The 21,924-nt window shown below is 40.6% G+C and overlaps 1 protein-coding gene across 1 annotated transcript; it reads right to left on the reverse strand.

The window, feature by feature from the left end:
- Nucleotides 1–7,525: 7,525 nt before the first annotated feature.
- BUB1B (BUB1 mitotic checkpoint serine/threonine kinase B) lies at nucleotides 7,526–21,674 on the reverse strand. The gene is made up of 23 exons (XM_053475303.1): nucleotides 21,580–21,674; nucleotides 20,642–20,791; nucleotides 19,878–19,937; nucleotides 19,317–19,461; nucleotides 18,973–19,169; nucleotides 18,709–18,878; nucleotides 17,655–17,854; nucleotides 17,144–17,241; nucleotides 16,520–16,737; nucleotides 15,787–15,899; nucleotides 15,208–15,350; nucleotides 14,792–14,844; nucleotides 14,265–14,349; nucleotides 13,987–14,068; nucleotides 13,082–13,347; nucleotides 12,740–12,906; nucleotides 11,640–11,777; nucleotides 10,839–10,951; nucleotides 10,420–10,581; nucleotides 10,045–10,211; nucleotides 9,661–9,829; nucleotides 8,292–8,398; nucleotides 7,526–7,896 (listed from the first exon to the last, which is right to left on the reverse strand). The coding sequence occupies exons 2-23, from the start codon at nucleotides 20,779–20,781 to the stop codon at nucleotides 7,719–7,721; spliced, it is 3,171 nt and encodes a 1,056-aa protein (XP_053331278.1). The 5' UTR covers nucleotides 20,782–20,791; nucleotides 21,580–21,674; the 3' UTR covers nucleotides 7,526–7,718.
- Nucleotides 21,675–21,924: the final 250 nt, after the last annotated feature.

The raw sequence follows: 21,924 nt of genomic DNA on the forward strand, positions 1-21,924 counted from the left end.
GCATGGTATTCTTCCTCCCTTCCAGTATTAATATGAGCCGCGGTTTATACATGTCAGGTACTTGGGAGATCCGTTTGGGGTGGGGGGGTTGTATTGTTAAATACACTTTTCATGTAATTTAAAACACAAAACAAAAGAAATAAATATTTGCAAGACATTGCAAATAGTCTTAGATATTTATGTTTCATTAGAAGAGGTCGCCGATGCACAGAAGGTGAACCCAATGAAGGCATACATGCCAACTGTCCCATAGTGCCAAAAATAGCCCAGAGTTGCTTTCTATTCAGCCAGGGAATGTGTGTGGGATATACAGTGCCCACTCACCAAGCGTGTGGAACAATGGATTACTGGACCACTTGGCTAGGCTAGCCCAAGGGCTAAATAGTGCCAGATCACCCCTGACCCTTAGGGATGACTGGATCCTTGCTTCACCCTCTTTTCCATGTAGAAGAAGATGACCCTGGATTGGGTGGCTCCCCGTTAATGATTTGGCAGACAAAGCAACTACCAACATATCAAAAGCCCCCATGGCAAGCTTTGGTGGCTAATATTGACAAGTAGAGAAAGCATAATATGAGCGCTGGTTTCAAACTTTATATTTTTGGAAACTCTTAAATTATGAAATAATTATTTATTATATTAAAGACAATTCTTTTCATATAGTAGTTTCTTTAAATATATTGAAATATACTTAGATACAAATATGGTAAAAAGGGCAAAAGGTATTTGTCCTTAATAATACAAATGAGACATAATTCAGTTTCAGTTTGATTAGTAACGTCACCAGTTTACCATTGCTTCTGGAACTAGATATCATGTAATTGCTTGTTGCTTAACATAAAATAACTCTGCAAGCAAACAGATCATCAAATACAATGGCGTGTGCAAATACATGATGCGCTTACCATCCCTAAATTATATTTACGTATCTAGTGTTCTTTACAATGTATACACAGTGTCGCAATGTAGCATTGATAACATTTTTGGTCACTTGCTAACATGAGTGCTTTGCGTATCACATATATTTGTACTTAATAGGGTACAGTCATGTCAGTTTAATAGAAAAGCGAATCCGGGAGAATTATAACCAGGGGCCGATTCCAACCAGAGGGCCCAGAAATAAAGCAATTCCTAATGCCTACTATCCCGTTTTATCTAAAAACAGAAAGGGAATACAGGAAAAAACTCATAAGGAGAACCCAAAAAGGGCAATAAACAAACTCGTCTTCTGCTAAACACCCTGGTGGCGGCATATGGAATTGCAAATAAAACACACAAAAAATCTTTAGGTAGTGGCTGAAAATCCATAAACCAGATCCTTGCCCGCCCTACCCTGCGTGGATCTCAATTAGATTTTATTTTCCATTATCCATGAGTATTAATTGGGATTTTTGAACGAATAGCTATATAACCTGTGGCTGCCCCATTATATCATGATATATAAAAACTGATTAAAAAAAGACAGTGAGAATAGACCCCAACATTTTGCAATGAGTACACTATATTCTGTAGGTGTTGTAAGCTAAGAAGAACGTAACGGCCAAGAAAGGCCCGAGCAGTTCTTTAAAAACAGGACACAAGATATTTTGCTAAATACGATAAGGAACAAAAGCTAAACTAGGAAGTTATGGCTTCTATTTCAATTGTTTAATAATAACAATAATAATAATTATTATTATTCCGTAACTACAGAGCACTAGCATATCGCGAGGTCTTATTACAATGATGGCAACACAGCAACTTAAAATTGCCATCAAATTACATAAAGAATTCTGTAACAGAAACACTTGTAAAATAATAGCTTTTGGTCAACAAGAGACATTGTAGCTGTCCTTGGTTTACATTTGTCTCAGATACCGTGTGGAGCTATTTATTATACATGGCAAATCCTCGGAGGCCACAGTGTGCCCAAAATGATCCATTCAATGGGTTAATCTTCTAATGATCTGGCAGCCCTGGTTGGACCGCGGCGTTTTCTCCAAACCGGCTAGGCAAGATGGAATCCAGGTGTTTCATATAAAATTATTCTTATGACACATTTCTCAGGTTATACACTGAATAATAAAGATTAAAAAAATGAAGACACGCAAGATATTTGTGTGTTTAATATCTTGATTCACTTTCTAGTTCAAAGTTAATTCCTTGAGGGTTGTAGGCAGGTCCCACTTCCAAGCCCAATAAATAAATATACATAATCCTGCCTTAGTGACATTCCCAGTAAACAACTTCAACCAGTTGCCTACCGGCTGAACTCTGTTAGGTCGGTGGTTATCGGTGGCTAAAAACTGCTAATGCACTGGCATATATAATATATATATAATATAAATATATATTATATAAATTATATTTTTATATATATATATATATCTATATATATCTATATATATATATATAGATATATATAGATATATATATATATATACTTTATTAACCCCATGCTGTAATTATTAGAAATCTATGAAGACGATTATCATGTTTAAAGCAGGGTACCTGTGTCGCATAAGCTTGCGCTCTATTTTGTTACATTGATCGCAGATATAGCGTTCTTCAGCGACGAGAGGCACTCTCAGCGTAGGGCACGGGACCTAAATCAGAGATACTTGTTTCTTTCTGAGCCGGAGCACCTGCTGGGTCCTTCTCACTGGACAATGAGCTGGAAACGAAGGTCAACATCTTCTCTGTTCCTATGACAAGAGGGAGAAGCAGACATTGTTACCGGTGGAAAAAACAGAAATACCAAAATAAACCAAAATCCCCAAAGCTAAAATCCGCACGAAAATGCTTCTTTATTTTTTTCTAAATACATGCATCCTTGAAATAATAATAACGAAACCCCTTGCTTTTATATGTTTGCTATAACCTGGTCTTTTTTGGCACCGTCTGACTCAAACGTTGCCTGGGAATCTTACTACGGCCTCTAGTTGCCATGGGAAAGCGGCTGATGATGTCATTGGCATGAATGAGACCCCGCAAATTCACAACTCAGACAGGAATAGAACCGGGCAGGCTTCACTTAACCCTCTCTGTGCCAAGAGATTAAAAAGCCACCCATCGCAGCACCCTCTCAGGAAGCAAAAATGTTTATTATTATTATAATTATTAGCAATTTTTTTTACTCATTTCCAACACCTTGCTCCTATGAATTATAGCATGAAATAACCTTTACCAATGAGTGACTTTTTTCAATTCGCTCCATTGTATTAAATTAGGTCATTTACATGACATTCTTTACAGTACACTATACAGTATACACCAGGGATAAAAAGAGGCCCATAATTTGTATTTTTAGATATAGTAGTGTAAAAATATCAGATTTGAATGTCTTTTGTATAAATAGGCTACATATTATATAGAAGGGGAAGATAAGACTCTATAGTCTGCAGTGTTCATTATATATATATATATATATATATATATATATATATATATATATATATATATATATAACACCCTGAGTGTGTGTGTATATATATAGATATATATATATATATATATATATATATATATATGATAGATAGATAGATAGATAGATAGATAGATAGATAGATAGATAGATAATCATCAGGTTATCAGCGCCTATACCTATTGTTAGGTTTCTAAAACAAAAATCCACTTAAAAATATAATCCTTACCCCACTCAGTGGATCTGTAAGAAAGGGCTGCCAACCACCACTTGGAGACGGAAGGGTTAAGTATGAATGTGTTCCGATGACGCTTTGAAGTATTTTGGAGTTGTTTCCATGGTAACACTCTTAGCTCCATTAAATATCAAGGTGAAAGGGGGGGGTGTAATCTAGTGCTGAGCTCGCTCACCGTGGAAGGGATCATGGCCGTTCCGTTCCCACCACGAATAACCTGTTTTGATAAAATTCTAAAAATCTTATGCTCGTGTTTAACACTTTCACTGCCAGACTAACCCGTATTTCTAGAAGATTGTACATCGTATGTTATCTTGTACACGACAGATATTTATTATAAAGTGCTGACAGGCAATGTATGGCCCCAGAGTTGTGGCAAATTGTTAAATGTAACTAAAAATGATGTCATAAATATATAAAGAAGCCAGCACCAATGATAATTCCATATTTAGTAGACGGAAGGTATGTTTTGTGTCAAACGTTGACAGAAAGAAGAACGAGTTGGTGCGCTTAGCTAATAATTACCTACCGGCTGTAAATATCAGCCTTTACATTATATTATATGTTAACAAAAATATCTGTTCATAAAGCCACCGCATATATTGCGCAAAAGGTATTCACTTACATCACGGCTCAAACGCAGGTGAAATACATGGCTTCACAAGAGGGTCCAGGATTGGGTAGCTTCGGGAGGAGAAGCCATTTAGATTTCAGAAAACATACATTTTGGAGGTTGCCTGACACGCCAGACAAGTGCCCAGTGGGCCTTAACGTGCCAGGGCCACCTAGTCATCCCTGCTATAATCTGCTGGTCATCAGTGGCACTCTGGGCCACGTGCCACCAGGCAACTCAGTTTACACCCCCCCCTGCCCTTTCGCTCTAGGGTGACCACATCGGCCATGTTTTCCAGGACACATATAATTTTTACATATTGCTGACCAGCCCAGATAAAATGCTGCCCTTACGGAAGGGAAACAATTAGTCAATGTCATGCTTGCTTGCCGAGACTTCGCTGCAGTGGCCACACTGAACCTAGGGTATATGTTATTATGGGGGGGGTCATCTAAATAATTTGCTTAGGGCCCCCAAAGCCCCAGAGCTACCCTTGCTGACTAGCACATGTAAAGTGTTGCTCTAGAACTCTGGAGCTGCAGCTTCTCCAAAGGGTACATTTCTTATGGATTTAATAAACATGCGTATTGAGGTGCATGTATATATATACATTTTGTTACGGAGGCTGCACCGGACACTAGACCGTTGCTTTAAAATAATTTTGTATAGTTAGTACTTAGTATTAGGTTCTTGGTTCCAACTCAAACTACTCTTTCCCTCACATCACGTTTGGTCTTCCAAATGTCCACCCATCGAGCTCGAGGCCCAACCATATAGGTGAAGGAGGCACCATGGGCCATTGATCTGCCGGTTTCATACAGATGTGTCACAGAACATAAATTGATATACTGTACATGTACTCCATGAAACCAGACCAGAGACGGGTTACTTTATATGGAAAATAAAGCAAAATGGTAATTTTAGGGCTTTCACTTTTCCACAATATTTATTCTTATGTCTTGCATATTGTGAAAACAGTAAGCTGGCAGATTGACTTTGTCTATGAACGCCCACCAAACCGGTGTTGTGGGACACAGGCCAAATCATGAATTTGCGGAGCGAATACATTGCAAATGGGTGCTTCTTAACCAAAGCTGCATCTCCTCGCCCTTTATAACCCAGAAAACCCTCCAGTCTCGCCCTGCGATGCAGGAGGCACCCTCGAGACCCCTTGGAGGTTCTGTATGAATGACTTAAGGGTGAAGGCTGTTACTACGTGAGATCAAGGGGAAGTTTCAGCATTTCATCCAACAGTATTTTGCCACTTTCTCCTTTCGAGTACTCAAATTATTATATAGTCACTTAGTATAAAAAAAAAATAAAAAATCTTAATATTAGGTAAATCTGAAAAAATGAGGCCAATTACAAATTGTACACAGCTACTGCAAATGAAAAACACCTCAAAATACATCCATTTACTTGAGTTTGGAGACACGTTGTGTGCCTGGGATATCCATCTGCCCCTAACATGGAGTACTTACTTAGTACTTTAACATGTATTCCTTAACTTGGGGTGGGTTAGTTTCTCTTTAGACAAGAGTGTCTAGTTAGGCAATTTTGGCTGCTCAAAGCCAGTCAGCGGTAGAAGAGCACTCCCAGTTATATCAATGGGAGCACCGGGCGGCAGAGCAAAGGCATACAGACGATTCTGATGGATACATCTATGCATTCGGATGCCAAAAAAAAAAATCACCTTGCACGTAAGGAGACACTCTGCCATCATATACATTAAATTGCAGACGAGAGCTTACTTAAAAAAAGTAACCCTCAAGAAATACGTCTCAATCTGCCATAACCTCCGCTCTCATTTTTATTCTGGCTGCGATTGGCAGACAAACTGGAATCTGTAGTTTCCTAATGTGTGTGCCATCTCACAGATTTTGTTTCGCTCAACAGGATTGCTACACATTGATAACTATTTCAAAATAAAATCTTTGGGGGGGGTGGACGTCTTTAACTCTTAAAAGTCCATTCGTTATTTTATCTTAACAAGAGTTGCAAATAAAATTTTGTTTTAAAGTGTATGACAAGTAAAAATGTTACCATGTGAACATATAAAAAGATACTTTCCTGGCTGCTAAGCTGGCTACAATTCCTTCCCCTTTTGCCTACAATCCTTTATAGGAGGTAGAAGGAGGTACGAGCTTTTACTATTTTTTGGTGCTTCCTCCAAGCTACGGCCAACTGTGAGTTTAGAGTTAATCACAATAGGCGACCAACACAAAGGGACCCGACCAGGATGCCTGGTATTTTGTCCGACCAAATCACACTATCTGGGCCAACTTGGAGCTTTGTGAACAAAGCCCTTTAATGGATGTGGACGTCGCCAGAGGGCACGCACAATTACAAATCAGAAAACGTTGCCGTTCCCGATGGTGTAATAAACTGATATCATGTATATTGCAAACAAAATGTTGAAATAAGACTTTTTAATGCAATGCCAATAGCCTCCCACCAATCCAATGCTTAGATATGCAAGAGTAACATTTAACCAAGGAAACAAATAATGGAAAAAAAATTCCAGATTTATATACCAAGTTGTAAAATATACTTAACCCTACTATAAACCGCATTTGTGCTATCAAGGACCTAACTCAGGAGGCACCCGGGGAGCCCAATTTACAGCGGCTTCCTTCAAATATAAATCACAGAAGCTTAAAATGAAGTTTTAATGATATGGAGGTTTTGCGCTCTAGAGGCAATGCGTTAAACAAAGCTGTTATTACTCAGATACAATTGAGTAATGGTGTAACCTTAAGTTTTGCATTTGTCTCTGGTAATTAAAGGGCAATGCCCACTGCGCTTTTCTGTATGTGGCCTATTTCCAGCAGGATATCCAGCAATATGTGCTACATAGGCATTTGCTCATCAGACGTTTTGCACTGGTGCTCCGTAGTTCCTGCCAGCCATATGCACCGAGGTGGGGCAAGAAAGTCTGGAGCCTTAGTGTAAAATGTAAAACTCCAATATTGTAATTTTCCTAAACTACAAGCTGGATTGCGCTGTGAGAAGAGTTTGTAAGCTACCACTAAGCTGCATCGAAACCAAACTTACATGCCCCTTCTCATTGTGGGTTACATCCATCAGGACTTGACATGAAACCGGCCTTAAAATCAATCTGTAACATTTACAGACAATGAATTTGTTCTCTAAGGAATGATTATTTAATTACAATTTCTATAATTGTGATTTATATGACATGTGATACCCTTTGGTTTATGTGGATTATAGAAAAGCTCATATAAGAAGGAAAAAGTGTAAAGGGCCAAACATATTTTAGAGGTGCTAAGCCAGAAAAAAAACATTTAATAGTCTACATATTTTACAATATTGTGATACAGACAAACATATAAATGGGCAATCTTCTTCAGGCTTCACTGGAGGAATCCACCTGCTTAGCCTACAGAGAAGAGCCAGTTAAAATAATGGAACGTGAATGTGCCATTTAGAGGAGGGCCGGAGCTCTCTCACACATTGACTCTCATTTGCAGCCTCACTAAATAATTGCAGAGTTTGTCCTGAAAACAGCTGTCAGATAACCCCTTCATCTCCTCTTTCAGATCCCTCAGAATGTCTGCTGTGGATTCGCCATCGCCATTTAGAATCTTTCCAAAGAAGCTATCCCATATGCTTCCAAACGACCGCCTGAAAGAGACAGCAACGTTAACTTGTAATACTAGACAGGACGGCTACATCTTTATAAGTATCCAAGGGGCTCTGTCACCATCACACCTTTTACCAAAACAAACAATCGATTTGTTGCCAAACTGGAAAAGTAGTCCTATCGCAATAGCAACGATGGTACAATTTGAAGGATTACATTGGTTGCTATGGGAACAGACCACTTTTCAAACTCGGCACCATAATCATAAAACATAAGCGGAATCAGCAGCACACACTACTCCAGCTCTGTAACAAAAGCCATAATGGAGTCTGTCTATTCCAGTTAGTGTTTTGCAGGTATGCACAGTAAGCGGATACATTACATATACACACACACACATATATATATATTCCATTAATGGCTTTACAGTCCTGACCTGGGGATTTCGTTTTTTATTTTCCAAGTTCCATCTTCATAATGAACCTGCAAATGGGACCTGAAAATCAGCAAGTGCACCACATCTGCGATTCCAAAGAGATCCACCTGGGGGAAGCAAGATTGCACACACTGAACGACGACCTCACGTGGCACGTAACTCAACAGCATCCGATACAGGAGCGACTTTATTTACAAACACACTTCTCTCATCATGTGCCTTCAACAGTGCAATCTGTTTTAAGTTTCATTTTGTAGCAACCCAATTATACTTTGTAACCTCATGTTAAGAAAACTCCCAAATTGGCTTACTAAAATACAAAGTATTTCATTTACCTCTTCATAGAACACAATTTAAACAATGATCTGTCCTCCTAAAACCACGACGACACTTACTAGTGAGATTCTTGGATATTATTCGGATTTCCCCACGGCAGATATCAGGCTCACGGGCCCTTAATTACCCGTCTTCGATACGGATCCCTTTCTGCTTTATAGCAGTTTTTTCACACCATGCCAGACAAAATAATTTTTTTGATGGTCTGGCTTTTTCTCAGCCAAGTTCCTTAATTACCCGATAATGTATGTGTGTATATTATAATGTTCATGTATTTTACATGCATCGTAAGTCTGGGCATTATCTACGTTACAGTTAATTTTATGACCATACCCTACGGGCAACTAAATATATTTGCTGAAATCTTTTGGAAAAATTAAAACCTGCACGTTTTGCATATTGGAATAAATGGGGAGGGGGTGCCCATGTCTGTCTATTGAAATTGCTAATATCTTGGATCTTCATCCTCAATTAACTTTCAAATAAATTGGAAGCTTGCGAGGCCAGGCCCTTATCTTCTACCGTAAGCAGTATGTCTTGGGTGTTATTGGAGTTTCGCATTTTGTTAATTTATATTTATAAGCATGGCGTAAGTTCGAGTTTTTTAATTTTTTTTTTTTATTAACATTAGACTCCATAAAATTTGATTTTCTTAGAAGTTCTGCCCATTAAGTGTTGTTTTCCCCAAAAAACATTATTATAGTGGTATTTTACAACTTCAGAATGGTTTTTTTTTCCTTTTTCTTACCTGGAGCTGGTATTTGCTTTGAGGCAAGCATGCTTGTTGGGATTTGTTTGAAAGCCCACATACCATAAGCAAGCAAACACTATCTAAAACATTTTGATACAGGCCTGGACTGGCCATCGGACACACTGGGCAAATTCCTGGTGGGTCGGTGCCCAATATCCCCCCCCCCACATACAAGTGGTGTAGGAGGCTGCTGGTAAACATACCAGACCACCGACCTTAAGGGCTAGGGCCAAGTTCTTAACCTGCCGCAGATTATGTCTATATGTCTATAGTTTTATTTACCTGGTACGGTGAGGTCCAATGAGTATGAATTTGTTGGCCGTATTCTGTTTGTGCTACTGGAAAACCACTTAAGTTCATTGTGGGACATAACCGGAGGTCCATACTGTTCGAGAAGTCAACTAGCTTGAATAAACTGTCCATCTCTGTACAAGCTGATGAGTTAAAAAGTCTAAAACACACACAAAAAAGATGATTTAATAACTTATAAATTATTAACTAAGCTCTGCCAAATTGAAGAAAAAAAAAAAATAAATAAAAAAAAAAAAAAGGGGAACGAGGACCATGCTTGTTCATTTACGTGAAAATGAAAAAGTAGTGGAATTGTGACAAATTCATTGGCAGATCTGGATTATTTTTACATGAAAAGGAGCACAAACAACCTACCCATCATCCATCAGCAGGATCTCTGGTCTCAGATCTCCATGAACAATCTCTACAGAGTGCAGTTTTTCTACAAGGTTTAGCAAGTTGTAGGCAACAAGCACAATGACTTCCTCGACGCCTTCCTCAATATCCTCCTCAATGTCTTCCTCAATGTGGTGTAGGATGTCCTGGGGGGTGAAATTACATAAATGTAGGTTTTGTTGCAGGAGCTACAATACATATAAAAATTGTAATCTCGCCTAATAACGAACGTCAAGTATTCGTTATTGACGACACCCAGAGACCCACTCACACACTAAACAGGTGATTGCCTTTTTCAAACCTAACGCAGGCCAACCGTAAACACAAGAGCAGCAATTAATTAGGCACGCTTACCTGAATACTGAAGCAATTAACATCTTTGTACAGAGTAATACAACCGTTTTGATACAAGCAGCAAGAACTTTGCTCAAGAAAGTCCGTCTCAAAAGAGTTTCCAAGACGCTCCTTCAGCTGGAGTAAAATATATAAATCCCATGGAACTGGCTGATAAGCTACCTACACAAAATAAAAAGTTTAGTTTGTTATTAGCAAGGCCATTGTTTGGTACTCTTAAAGTAGATCTGGGTTTTTTTTGGGGGGGTATGATTAGAAGAAAAAATATGTATCTACAACCTTCGGAACATAAATCTCAGATCAAACAATTGGCAAAGAAAGTAGTATTAGGAAAACATTTTGGGGGAAAATGTAGGTTACAGGAGCTCAGTTTGATCAGATAGCAAGACAAACACAATCTGCAAAGTGAGGGCACTTACTTTCAACACAACACCCTTACTCTCTTCCAAGTCGCTGTCGGCCGGAACCCCCGTATAAAGCCTGTTCTTTTCGTTAAGCAGGATTTCGCTCTTCAAAGTGTAAGTTTCACAGCCTGTTCAAAAAAAAAGGGTTTAAAAATTAAAAACAATTATTCAAATACTTGTTGATCAGTTGAACTGGTTTAAAAAAGGGTATACTCTCTTGTCATCATAAAGCACTTCTATGCACTTGATAGCTGAGCGTCACCATATATTTTCCCTTCTTTAACAAACAGATACAAAGAGGGATTCAGAGCTTTAATATGGATTATCATTCCTAAAACTGTTTGGGTCTTTTAAAGTTCTGGCGCTCCACTGGAAAGTTTCTTTGACGTCCCCCCTTGGCGAAGCAGAGCGAGTTTGGCGGATTTTACACTACTTTTACTTTTAATAGCGATTCTGCTCATTTGTATTCATGTAATAATGTGAATAGTTAGACTTTTGAGTCAGATCTAGTTTAAAAACGGGGTAAACAATGTCAGATTACTTATATGCATCACTTCCGACTACGAGCTCATCGACTCAGTAAAAAGGAGGTACCTAGGTCCCTATGAGGGATTTTCACAGAACACATAAGTTTGTTTTCCCATTAATAAGATTTTTATATGGTTTTAATAAAAAAAAAAGTTTCCTTTTTTTTTTTGCATATTCTGCAAGATATAAATATTTTGCATGGTGCTTCCTGGACCCACCAGGTACACCAAGAGCTCCAGATCTCCATGATAAAGGAAAAAGATTGATCTTAAAGCATAACAGACTTACTCAAGGTCACTTCTTCCTGATCTTTCATGGCAGGCAGTGGCCCAGCTTCGTGCTGTATCTCCGGAGACCCAAACAGCTCACACATAGGCTCTAGAAGCTGTTTGTGCAGCTCAGCAATTTCCAGTGACGGTGTAGGTCCTGTTAAAACAGATCATTTAAGATTAGGAAACAAAAATATATTCAGAAATAATCTAATCAGAATACCATAGGTACGCAGTAGAGGACTGCATCAGGATGCGGGTCCTGTCAAAAAACTTGCGGGCGGTTTTTCAGGTGTTGCGGAAGCAGGCAGTCAGATAATTTACCTGCGGGCCCCAGTAATCCCGTAAGGCTGCCTTTGCATTGCTCCCTCACAGCGTCTCTTCTCTTGTCCCGCCAGGAACCCAGCAGAGACACATGAATTAACGTCACTTCACATGACTCTGCTGCGTTCCGACGGAACAAGACAAGAGACGCTGTGTGCGAGCAACGCGAAGGCAGCCTTGCGAGAGTGCGTGGGAAATCTGCAGTTCAGGTAAGGGGAGTTTGTATGAACGAGTATGCGTGATTAAGGGAATGAATGAGTATCTGAATGATGGAATGAATGAGTATATGAATAAGTGAATGAGTCAATACTTTGTGCCCTCAGTAGGGTATAGTGCAAAAATGACCAGGACATTTTAGGAATATGAGAATGCTGCACCCTCATGGAATATCTCATAAGCAGAAAAGTAGCTAAGTTCTGTTTTTATTTGGGATATCTACTGATACAAGTAAAATACAAACTATAAAATAAGTTCTTGTTCAAGTTAAAACTGTTAGGCTGTTTTCGTGAGACGGTTAACGGTCGACTAAATTAAGACCAAAACACAGAGCGTTTTCTTGAATACATTTAGCAGGTATTTTAGAAATGCCTCTGCTGTGCTTTCGATCTACCCATTTTCCCTCATAACATAGCTTTATCATGCGGAAACGCTTATCAAAAAGTTTCTCTGCTACTATGACACTCGATACTAAATATGCCATCAGGCATTACAGTGCATGTGTACAGTGAATACCTGCTCCCCCTACATCAAGTAGTGATTTGTGGAGGTAGCAGTTCAAAATGTTTGGAACCGTACCTGAGGAGAGCTCACACACACCAGTTATCTGGTCTGCATGTTCAAAGCGGTCTAGGATTTGCAGGGTTTTGGAAGGGAACACACCGGTGACATTGGATAATGAGGATACAGATGAGACCGAGGAGACTGAGGAGCGAGCATCTTCTTGGCTTGCTTCTAAAATTGGACTGCAGATAAAAAATATTCACTGAAAATCATTACCATGCATATATGCAGCCCACATCACAACCATATTGGAAAAGGGCACTTGATTTATATGCCCATGCCCTGTCACTGAGACTGCACAAAAAATAAGCAGGATCCGAACTTAAAACCCATTTCCTGTAAGAGTATTTCCTTTACCTGAGTTTTTTTATACAGTTCTCCTTCCGGTAGGACTCTTCATACACAGGCGTCTTCTCTCGCAAAGGAAGTCTCTCTAGCATGGACGCGTCATTTGGCACAGACTGTTCCAACTCATCTCTGGCCTTGTTGAATGGGGTTGATGCCAGCTGAGCAGCTCTCACAAAGTCACATGTGTCTTCTGGGTCTGGAAATAGAGATTTATTCTTGTGCGAGCCGCACACAATTGCCTCTTCTGTTAAGGGTTCCATTCCATCGAGTACATCCTAAAAAAATTTTTAAAAAAAATAACGGTGTTTATTAAAACAAGCAAATAAGTGTACCCATCATTACCTAGCTTTACAGCCACAACTTTAATAGTTTAAAAAATGTCTCACCATTAAAAAAAAAAAAAAAAAACTTTATATAGGGCAAAACCTTTCAAACCTTATTTTCAACAAACTACAGTATAATTGCCTAAAGCCGCACAATTCTACAGGGAGTGCCAACGGTGTCCTTCAATTTGTATGCAGCACAGCCATAATATGGTCTAAGGAAACAGGACCAGACTACTTGTTTTCAAGTATATGTTAACATTGGCATTGTGGGGAGGATTGTGGGTATGCAGCTCACACTACAGCCTTATCTAAACTGGCATAGTGGCATTTTAAGAGATAGAGGGGGATTAAGATTAAAAAATCATCTTTCCACCTGTACATTTCCATTTGACAAAGCCCCAGGGCCATGTGTATAACTGGGCAAAGTTGCTTTTTGCCAATAACTATATTATAGTTATTATAATTTAATAATCTGCACACATTTTAAGTTTTCTGGCACTGTAAATAGCGTTAGTATTGGTCTTCGTCATCTAGCAAGTTGCTATTGTTGGAAATGATGCAGACAAATTGCGAGAAACAGCTACTTACGACAGATGTGTTTTGTGCGAGAGTTTTTGTCTTAGAAACAGCAAGAGGCCGTCGTACAGGAGGCATCGGGTTCTTAAGCAACCTGTAAATAATGAAAGGACTTATTAGATGAAAGGAGACAAGGATCCAGCAGATTGGGGGGGGGGGAGGGAGAACGAGTTATAAAATTAAAATATAAAAAAATCTCATTGTCAGAACCAAAAGGGCAGGAAAGAAAGTTTGTTGTCCAAAAACAAGCGGTATGTGAAATAAACTGGTATATAAAGAAAAACAATTACACGCTGGGTTGCATTTCAGAAGACTCATCGAAAATGGTAAATGGGACATCAGAAGGAGGCGCTGGTGACACACCTAGTTCAGGTTCTAGAACAAAAGAAGAGATTATTTGTGAACAAGTTAACGTTTGTGTCGGCTGTCAAGTTAACTTATTGCATAGAGCTGTATGAATGCTTCGTAAACATCTAACATGCAGTTTCAATATTCTAATAAATATTTTTTAAGTTGTGTAAGTGCCCCCTTTACAGACCCAGATGAAAAACATATTGGCTCTCTCCTGCTCCTTTACCTCACTTTCTAACAACTCCCTATCGCTGTCCATGTCTTCTCACCTTGAACCATGTCCGTGTTACGAGAATACGATAGTGGATGGGCAGAACACCACCGATACATTTCACGCTGTACAACATGTCTAAAGTTGGAATTGTCCCAGTGTTTTGGAAGCATTTCCATGCATCACCTACATAAACCAACCCTTCTTGGTCACTGAATGTCAGCTGTGATGGATTGGCACGTAACATTAACTTACCCATACTGCTGGGCTGGTTCTCCTGAGCATTATGCAAGGACACAATTCCAGGCCTTTTTGGGGGGAAACAAATAAACGTTACCATAGCAAATAGCTGTTCCAGGTAGATTTTGTGGCATGTTTTTCAGGCGGATTCTTCCATGCCGCTAAAGAGATCACCTACATGGCACAGTTAAGGTATTGTGTGCATCGTTCTAACTGATCCTGTCAATTCTAAAGGCATGGAAACAGCTCTGCTTCTGAACACACAGCCTCACGTTTTCAAATATAAGAAAGCGCAGGTTCGCTTGTTACATATATGGCAGGTGTGTGTTAATTCAATCCAGGTTACACAGGTAGACGTGTTCACAGGAGACCCTGAAACACTACATCATTGGCAGAGGTGCCCCAAAAATAGGATTTGGAAGATGCTGTACCTTGACAGAACAGGAGTGGAAACCGTATAGTGGGAGTCCAGAACCTCAGTGTCGCGTGGATGCTGGGGGACGCATCGTTCTACCTCCGATTCAGAATGGGCAATTGTGTCTGGATCACTTGCGCAGCACTCCTCTTGAACAGACTGCAGCATAACAAAGAGTATATGCCATTAATTTGTGTTTTACGTAAAATTCCTAATTTACACTGTATTGCCCATTACTTAAAATAGCGCCAGCAAACGGAACATTAAAATCCAACAGAATGTGCCGTGGGTGCATGGGTCACAGAACGTCAGATCACAACTAAGATTACGCACCTTCGACGCTATAAATGCCTTGGAGCAGTGGAAGAGAAACAGCTAAACTGCTAGAGAGTTACTTCTCAGCAAAGGGAATGAGAGTTTTGTTCTATTATTATAACCTATATTTAACCGGAAAACAATGTATTTTCCTCTACACTCAAGGCTTGTGTCTTTTGAACATCATTTGGCCCTACCCCATGTAATACATGCATAAGATAAACTTTTTAAAGAGTTAAAATACGCATTAACATGACTGAGAAAGTATATTTTGTAGTACCTGCTCAAGTACTTTCTGTTCAACCTGAACACCTGTACTCTTCAGTAGCTTTTCCATCTCCTCAATCTTCCTTTCCATTTCTAGTCTTCGTTGGGCACAGGCCTCTAACTCCTCTTTAAAATAGAAGGGAAAACATGTGGTCACAGGGAGGCAGACCATTTAGTCCTTGGATAACGTGAAATATAGAGCCATTTGAAGCATGCATAATACAGCAGAGTTTAAAGGCGTTATGGGAATCCCTGCACTCCTTCGCAGCCCGAATTTCCCACCCTAGTAACCACAGCTGGGAAACCTACGCAAGTTTTGAACGGGACTCCTTAGTTCCAACTCCCCAATGTGATTTACAGTAAATCCTGCGTTTGCTACACTTGTGTGTCCTTTTTCCTATGTGGATTTAAGACACTGAAGAGCCGTAAAAGAAGCCAGAGAATTGTTACAAATACAGATGCACCAATCCCGGCTTGCGTAAGGACATTCGACACAATTTGTAGCATCAATATTTACTTGATTATGTCACATGCGACACGATCAGTGCCGTGTCCCGATACCCAAGACGCATTCAGGCCATGAGAACTGCCTTAAAAAATAAAGGATCACAGAGTATTTTTGTGAAATAGTTACTATTTATATGACTTTTTGCATTATTACAAAAAACCTGTAAAACGTATGGTGGGATTTTCCTTTAACTTGTATTTAGAGAATAATCCCACATGTGGGATTGCAGATCATTTACCTTCTCTCTTTTTGCGCAATTTTGCCATGTATATTTCTGCCCTGATTTCTTCTAACGAGAATTCCTCCATTCCAGCATAGACTTTGCTCTTGCAATACATCACCATCTCTTCCTTCTCTTGTGAATGGTTCTGTACCCTTTGCAAGGGGTCCTCCTCCTTCCCAGGCTTGCGAGAACTCAGGACGCTCGTTACCGCTGGATTAATTTTGCAGGGCGTCCTAAGAAGCATCACATCGCATGCGTAACCAAGGGGCTCAAAAACATATGCAAAACAAGGTAGCCAATCTGCTTTCTGCTTCTCTAAAACATGCATAACATAAGTGTTTAATTTTCTCCCTCTTTCAATGGAGGCAACACATGGAACTAAAAAAATGTGTCACAGAAAACAGATTAATGCTTTAAACCTAAAGGTCTAAACTAATGGAAACCTCATCCCATGGTCTACACACACACACACACACACACACCTTGACTAATCCATGACCAGTCCTTTAACAAATACCAGTATTACATGGTATTAAAACATCAAATCAGAAAAATAAAACAGTTTAAGACTAATGTCTATGTAACACACACTATACCAGCAGACAGTAACCTTAATAACTAGTCCATTTAAAAACTTACACAGTCAGCTGTTCTGCCGTTTCATCAACATATGGGGTGAAGCTGGGTGCGCTCAGGGGCAGATCAGAATTGGGCAACTGACTGGTGCTGCGGGATGACTGAGGGGGGCAAAAAAAAGTTAGTTTTAGCGTGGGCATAGCGATTAACATTTTCATCTGGATGGGTAGGATTTGTAGGGCATGTAAATCACACAGATGATTTCATTAATTGCTTATACAGGTCCTATATCTCATCTGCAAGAGGTTCTTCTACCCGAGATACCACCAGTTATATTCAATCAGAATTACCTCGGCATCTCAAATAGCCATAGACAGCTTTAACAGCCAAACTACTGTTCTATAAGAAATAAGCCACAAAAGCAAATCCTTTTCAAAATGTTTCAAGTAATGAGCTTTTTTGTGCCTTAATTGTGTGTTTTTTGTAAGTAGAGCCATAACATTAAAAGTTGCCAGCACATCTTTGTTACACGTAACCAATATAAAAGTATTCTATAAAAATCATCTGATTTTACCCGGCCTGAGTTCCAGCGCCCAGCCTTCTGTTCATTTTCCTTAGCCCTTGCTGGTGGGAGCGCAGGCCATGGTTGAGAGTTTAATGGGGGTTGCCCTAAAGCGAGTGGCATCATAGCATTCTCATCAAACACAGGAATTTGAGATCTGCTAGGAATCTGCTGTGGGAGAGACTCCTGTAGACCAAGACCTTGACTGCGTGCTATGGAGGGAGAAGAAAAAAAAAATACACAAACAAAAACTGAAGATCACTTACAAGAATTATATATTTTATTAATAACATTTTTACTTGATTATAAGACGACCACCCCCAAACTTGAATAATAAAAAAAAAAAAAGAAAAAAGGCCTTAGTAAATATTAATTCACATGTAAACATTTTTTCATATTTAATAAAAACTAACCCAAGTCCCTAGACTTGTCCCCCGTGCTCCAGTCTCCCTGGTGTCAAGTGGGGGCAGCCGGTGGACATCTGCTACCTGGGACTTCTATGACTGAGCACCGGAAGGTCACATCACACCGGTGCGCCGTCATAAAAGCCCTGGAGGAAGTGGCTTTTAGCAGCCGAGATTGTCTGCGTGTATTGCACAGACATTCACTGGCTGCCAGAGGGGAGGATCCAGGTGCCCTGCAGCGCTGCGGGGGATCCCCCTCTCTGGCAGCCAGTGAACGTCTGCGCTGCCGCTGGCCAGGACTTCTATGGTGGCGCACTGGAAAGCCGTATCACGCCAGCGCCCGTCATAGAAGTGCTGGCAGCAGCGGAGGTTGTCTGCGCTCATCGTGCAGACAACCACTGGCTGCCAGAGAGGAGGATCCAGGTCCCCTGCAGCACTCTGTTTCAAGGTCTGATTATAAGATGGCTTTGAATATAAGACGAGGGGTATTTTTCAGAGAATTTGCTTATAATTCAGCAAATACGGTATATTTAGAAATAGCAACGGAGTTGTCGTGCTACCAAAAGTAGTGGCAATAAGCCTATGTGGTTTTGTTAGCAAAGCAATAGGTTGATAAATTAATAAATATGAAATTAACAATGAGAACAACAAATAGCACGTACATTTGGTGACGTCGCCCACTCTGCTCACTGGGGCTCGAGCTTTATTTTTGCCTCTGCATTTCAGATCAATCAGAGAGTTACGCTGAGGCTCAACATCCTCCGCAACATCGTCATCCGCACCCTCAGTGATTCCCTTTAGCACCTGACGGGAAACTCTGGCCTGAAACTGCCTACAAGAAGAGGAGAACCATGTTTTCTCAACAACGAGGAAACCAAAAAAAAAAAAATAATGTAGTTTGTCTTCCGTGCCAGATCGTTTCTTACCGATGATGGGTTTTCAGTTTATCACTAGGTTCTGCGTTACGTTGGATACCTTCTTGAAAAATGGAGTCGGCTTTCTTGTAATTGCCTTGAGCCTCATATTCTTCCGCCCATGTGATATAGAGTATAGCATGGGAGATCCCAATCTGTTGGCTGTGCAGGTAACTGTACAGATCAAGAGGTTCTGAGCAGAAATGTGCCTACAACATAACAAGCTTGTTAGATTATACGAATATAATACCGTATGTTTGTAAAATATGGTACATACAAAAATAAAAACTTTACACACAATATAAAAAATAGTCAAAATGCAAAGAGAAGAAAATAACCTTGGGTTTAACACTTACAAACTTGAGACAGATGGTAAGATATCGAAGGTCTCCATAATACCGCTTGTCTTCATGGAAAATCTTAACAGCTCTCTCAAGCAGCGGGGACAGATTGCTCTCCTTACCCCCCTGGGGGAATGTTTGCTCTGCCCATTTTATATACCTGACAGGGGTTATAACCAAAGAAACAGGTTGTAAGTGTTCAAGCAGAACTATATCCATCATTAAGAGGGACAATAATAATCGATGTTCTTTTCAGGGATCAGTAAAGCAAGATATGTTTGTTTCACTTAACCCCATCTGACCATACACCACACAAAGCATGCATTATTAACACTTGCCCCAGATACAGATGTTCTACACCGTCTCTTGAAACGCCCGGTAATGGACACGTTTGACAAATTTGAAATTAAATACTTGAACTTAAAGCTCCCTGGGCTTGGAGCAAAGAAAGCCATATGATCCCTTTTGCTTGTTGTAAATGTTCAGGCTATTTATAGAATAAAATAGCAATTCTGAACAAGTAAAAAAACGTATTGCATTCAAAAGACACTTAGAAATCACAGTGTCACAACCTACCTGTCCCAGACATCCAAGGGATCGTCACCAGTGTAGAAGCGGAGCTCCAGCTCAAAAGCCCTAGAATAACGATAATCAAAACATGTATAAAAAAAATGTCACTCTCAAGCAATGTAATAAAGAATTCCATAGCTGTTTTATTCAATGGGCACAGTAATTACACACCTAACACTTTAAATTGTCCTTTGATGCAGCAAGCGGAAATACTTCTGATATTCCAAGGTTACACTTTCAATTCCAATAAAAATAAACTTTCAAGCAATTTGGGTGTGAAAAAAAGTGGTCATAATTTTCCTGTAAACACCTGTTCCTCTAGCTTTAGATGATGGCCTCCTGTTCTAACATTATTCCTCTGAAATAAACTTCCCTTGTGTACTTTGTTAAATCCCTAAACGTCCATACCTGGTACATCCCGGTCTGTGGGTGACACCCAACCAGGAAGTACCAGGTACGTCATCGGTACGGAAGGGGTTAAAATCTCACACAATAACAAACCGGTACAAAAGGAGGAGAGGATGATGCTCTTGCGAGCTTACAATCTAGTAGGTAGTTGGAAGGGGGACGCGAAAAGAAGGGCAGCTTGGATGGGGATGAGTTGATGGGGTCCGAATGATCTGTAGAAGTTGTTGATCGTTCAGCTGGCTTGATTAGGACGATGGCTGAAAAGGTTATCCCCTTCTCGAAAAAAGGTGGGTTTTCAGCACGCACAACGCCCCAATTAGCCGCATATGACTTTATTTTGCAGAAATCGAGCCCTCACTTACTGTTTCTGCTGCTGAATAGCCACATGGCTAGTGCTTTCAGGCTGCGACAGAACCTCCTGCAGAGTGGACATAACTCTCCCCTGACGCAAAGGCTGGACGTTCTCTTTGCTCAGTTCCCATTCATCACTGGCCTGCGCCATCGTGCAAATCCTGTGCAAAAAAAACAAACAATTACTGAGAGACACCCGGCCGACAGCGTCACACACAGAATACCGTACGGATTGTATTGAGCCCCATGTATTTCAGATGCACTGTGGGTATGCTCCAGCTAGCGCCCTGCGGTAATGCCACATACTGATGAAACAATAAAGAGGCACATAGGAACGAATGCCACCAGCCATGGCTTGCCAGATGTTTGCCAGGTGTGGTCACATGACTACACTTGGGCTACTGACATGCCGATGACTTCTGTAACCTCCAAATAGACACAACCCAGATTCCCACCATGCAACGGAGCGACACGCCAGCCCGCCATTACCCACTTCATTTATGTTTTAACCTTTAGAGACTATGGCAGCGATGACATTTGACACGTTATGAGGAGAAGAGGGAGCCTCCATTTTATTTCTCTAGCAGCAACCCTTCCAAGGCACGTTAACATCAAGAAGAAGAAAATTGGAGGCATTAGCAACCCGGTAGTGGACGTCAGAAACACCAACTGACTGGGAATAATGACAGGGGGGCTGCGGCCCGGTCTCTGGGCACAGACATTGGGCAATTCTTACGGCCTCCGACCTTAAAACCATGTATAAAGGGCTCCGTGACATTATATGCATGGGTAACACGCACCGGAAGCGTTAGTGCTACAAGCATCCTCGTATGGACTGTCACTACCCCGGGGAAGGTGCCAACGGCTGCCCGCACTCCCGCCTTATCTAATACTATAAGATGCCGTTGATGGTTCTGCAGCCACACTGAGGTAAAATCACCGCCCGTACCTGATAGGAGGACCGCCGCTATACGCGAATTAAGACACCCGAGCTTCTCACACAGATCTTCGCTCCCAGAAAGTATTCAAAACGAATGCTTCGCCCTCATTGGATATCTCCAGACTCACCACGCCTACCCCTGCCTAACTGGCATTGGCGGCGCCGTGCAGCCCTACGTTGATTGCGCGACTTGCGTCACGTGCTTGATTTACGTATGACCAAAGATGCTGCGTCAAGCCTCGCTTGCCTTTTGTTGTTACTATCGGCGAGTGGCCGTTTTGGCTGTGGCGGTGCGTTTAGGGATTGCGGCCGGCTCCCCTGTGAGCTCGGAGAGTCGGAATGCTCGGTGGGGTG

This window comes from Spea bombifrons, chromosome 9 (genome assembly GCF_027358695.1).
Source record: "Spea bombifrons isolate aSpeBom1 chromosome 9, aSpeBom1.2.pri, whole genome shotgun sequence".
NCBI lineage: Eukaryota > Metazoa > Chordata > Amphibia > Anura > Pelobatidae > Spea > Spea bombifrons.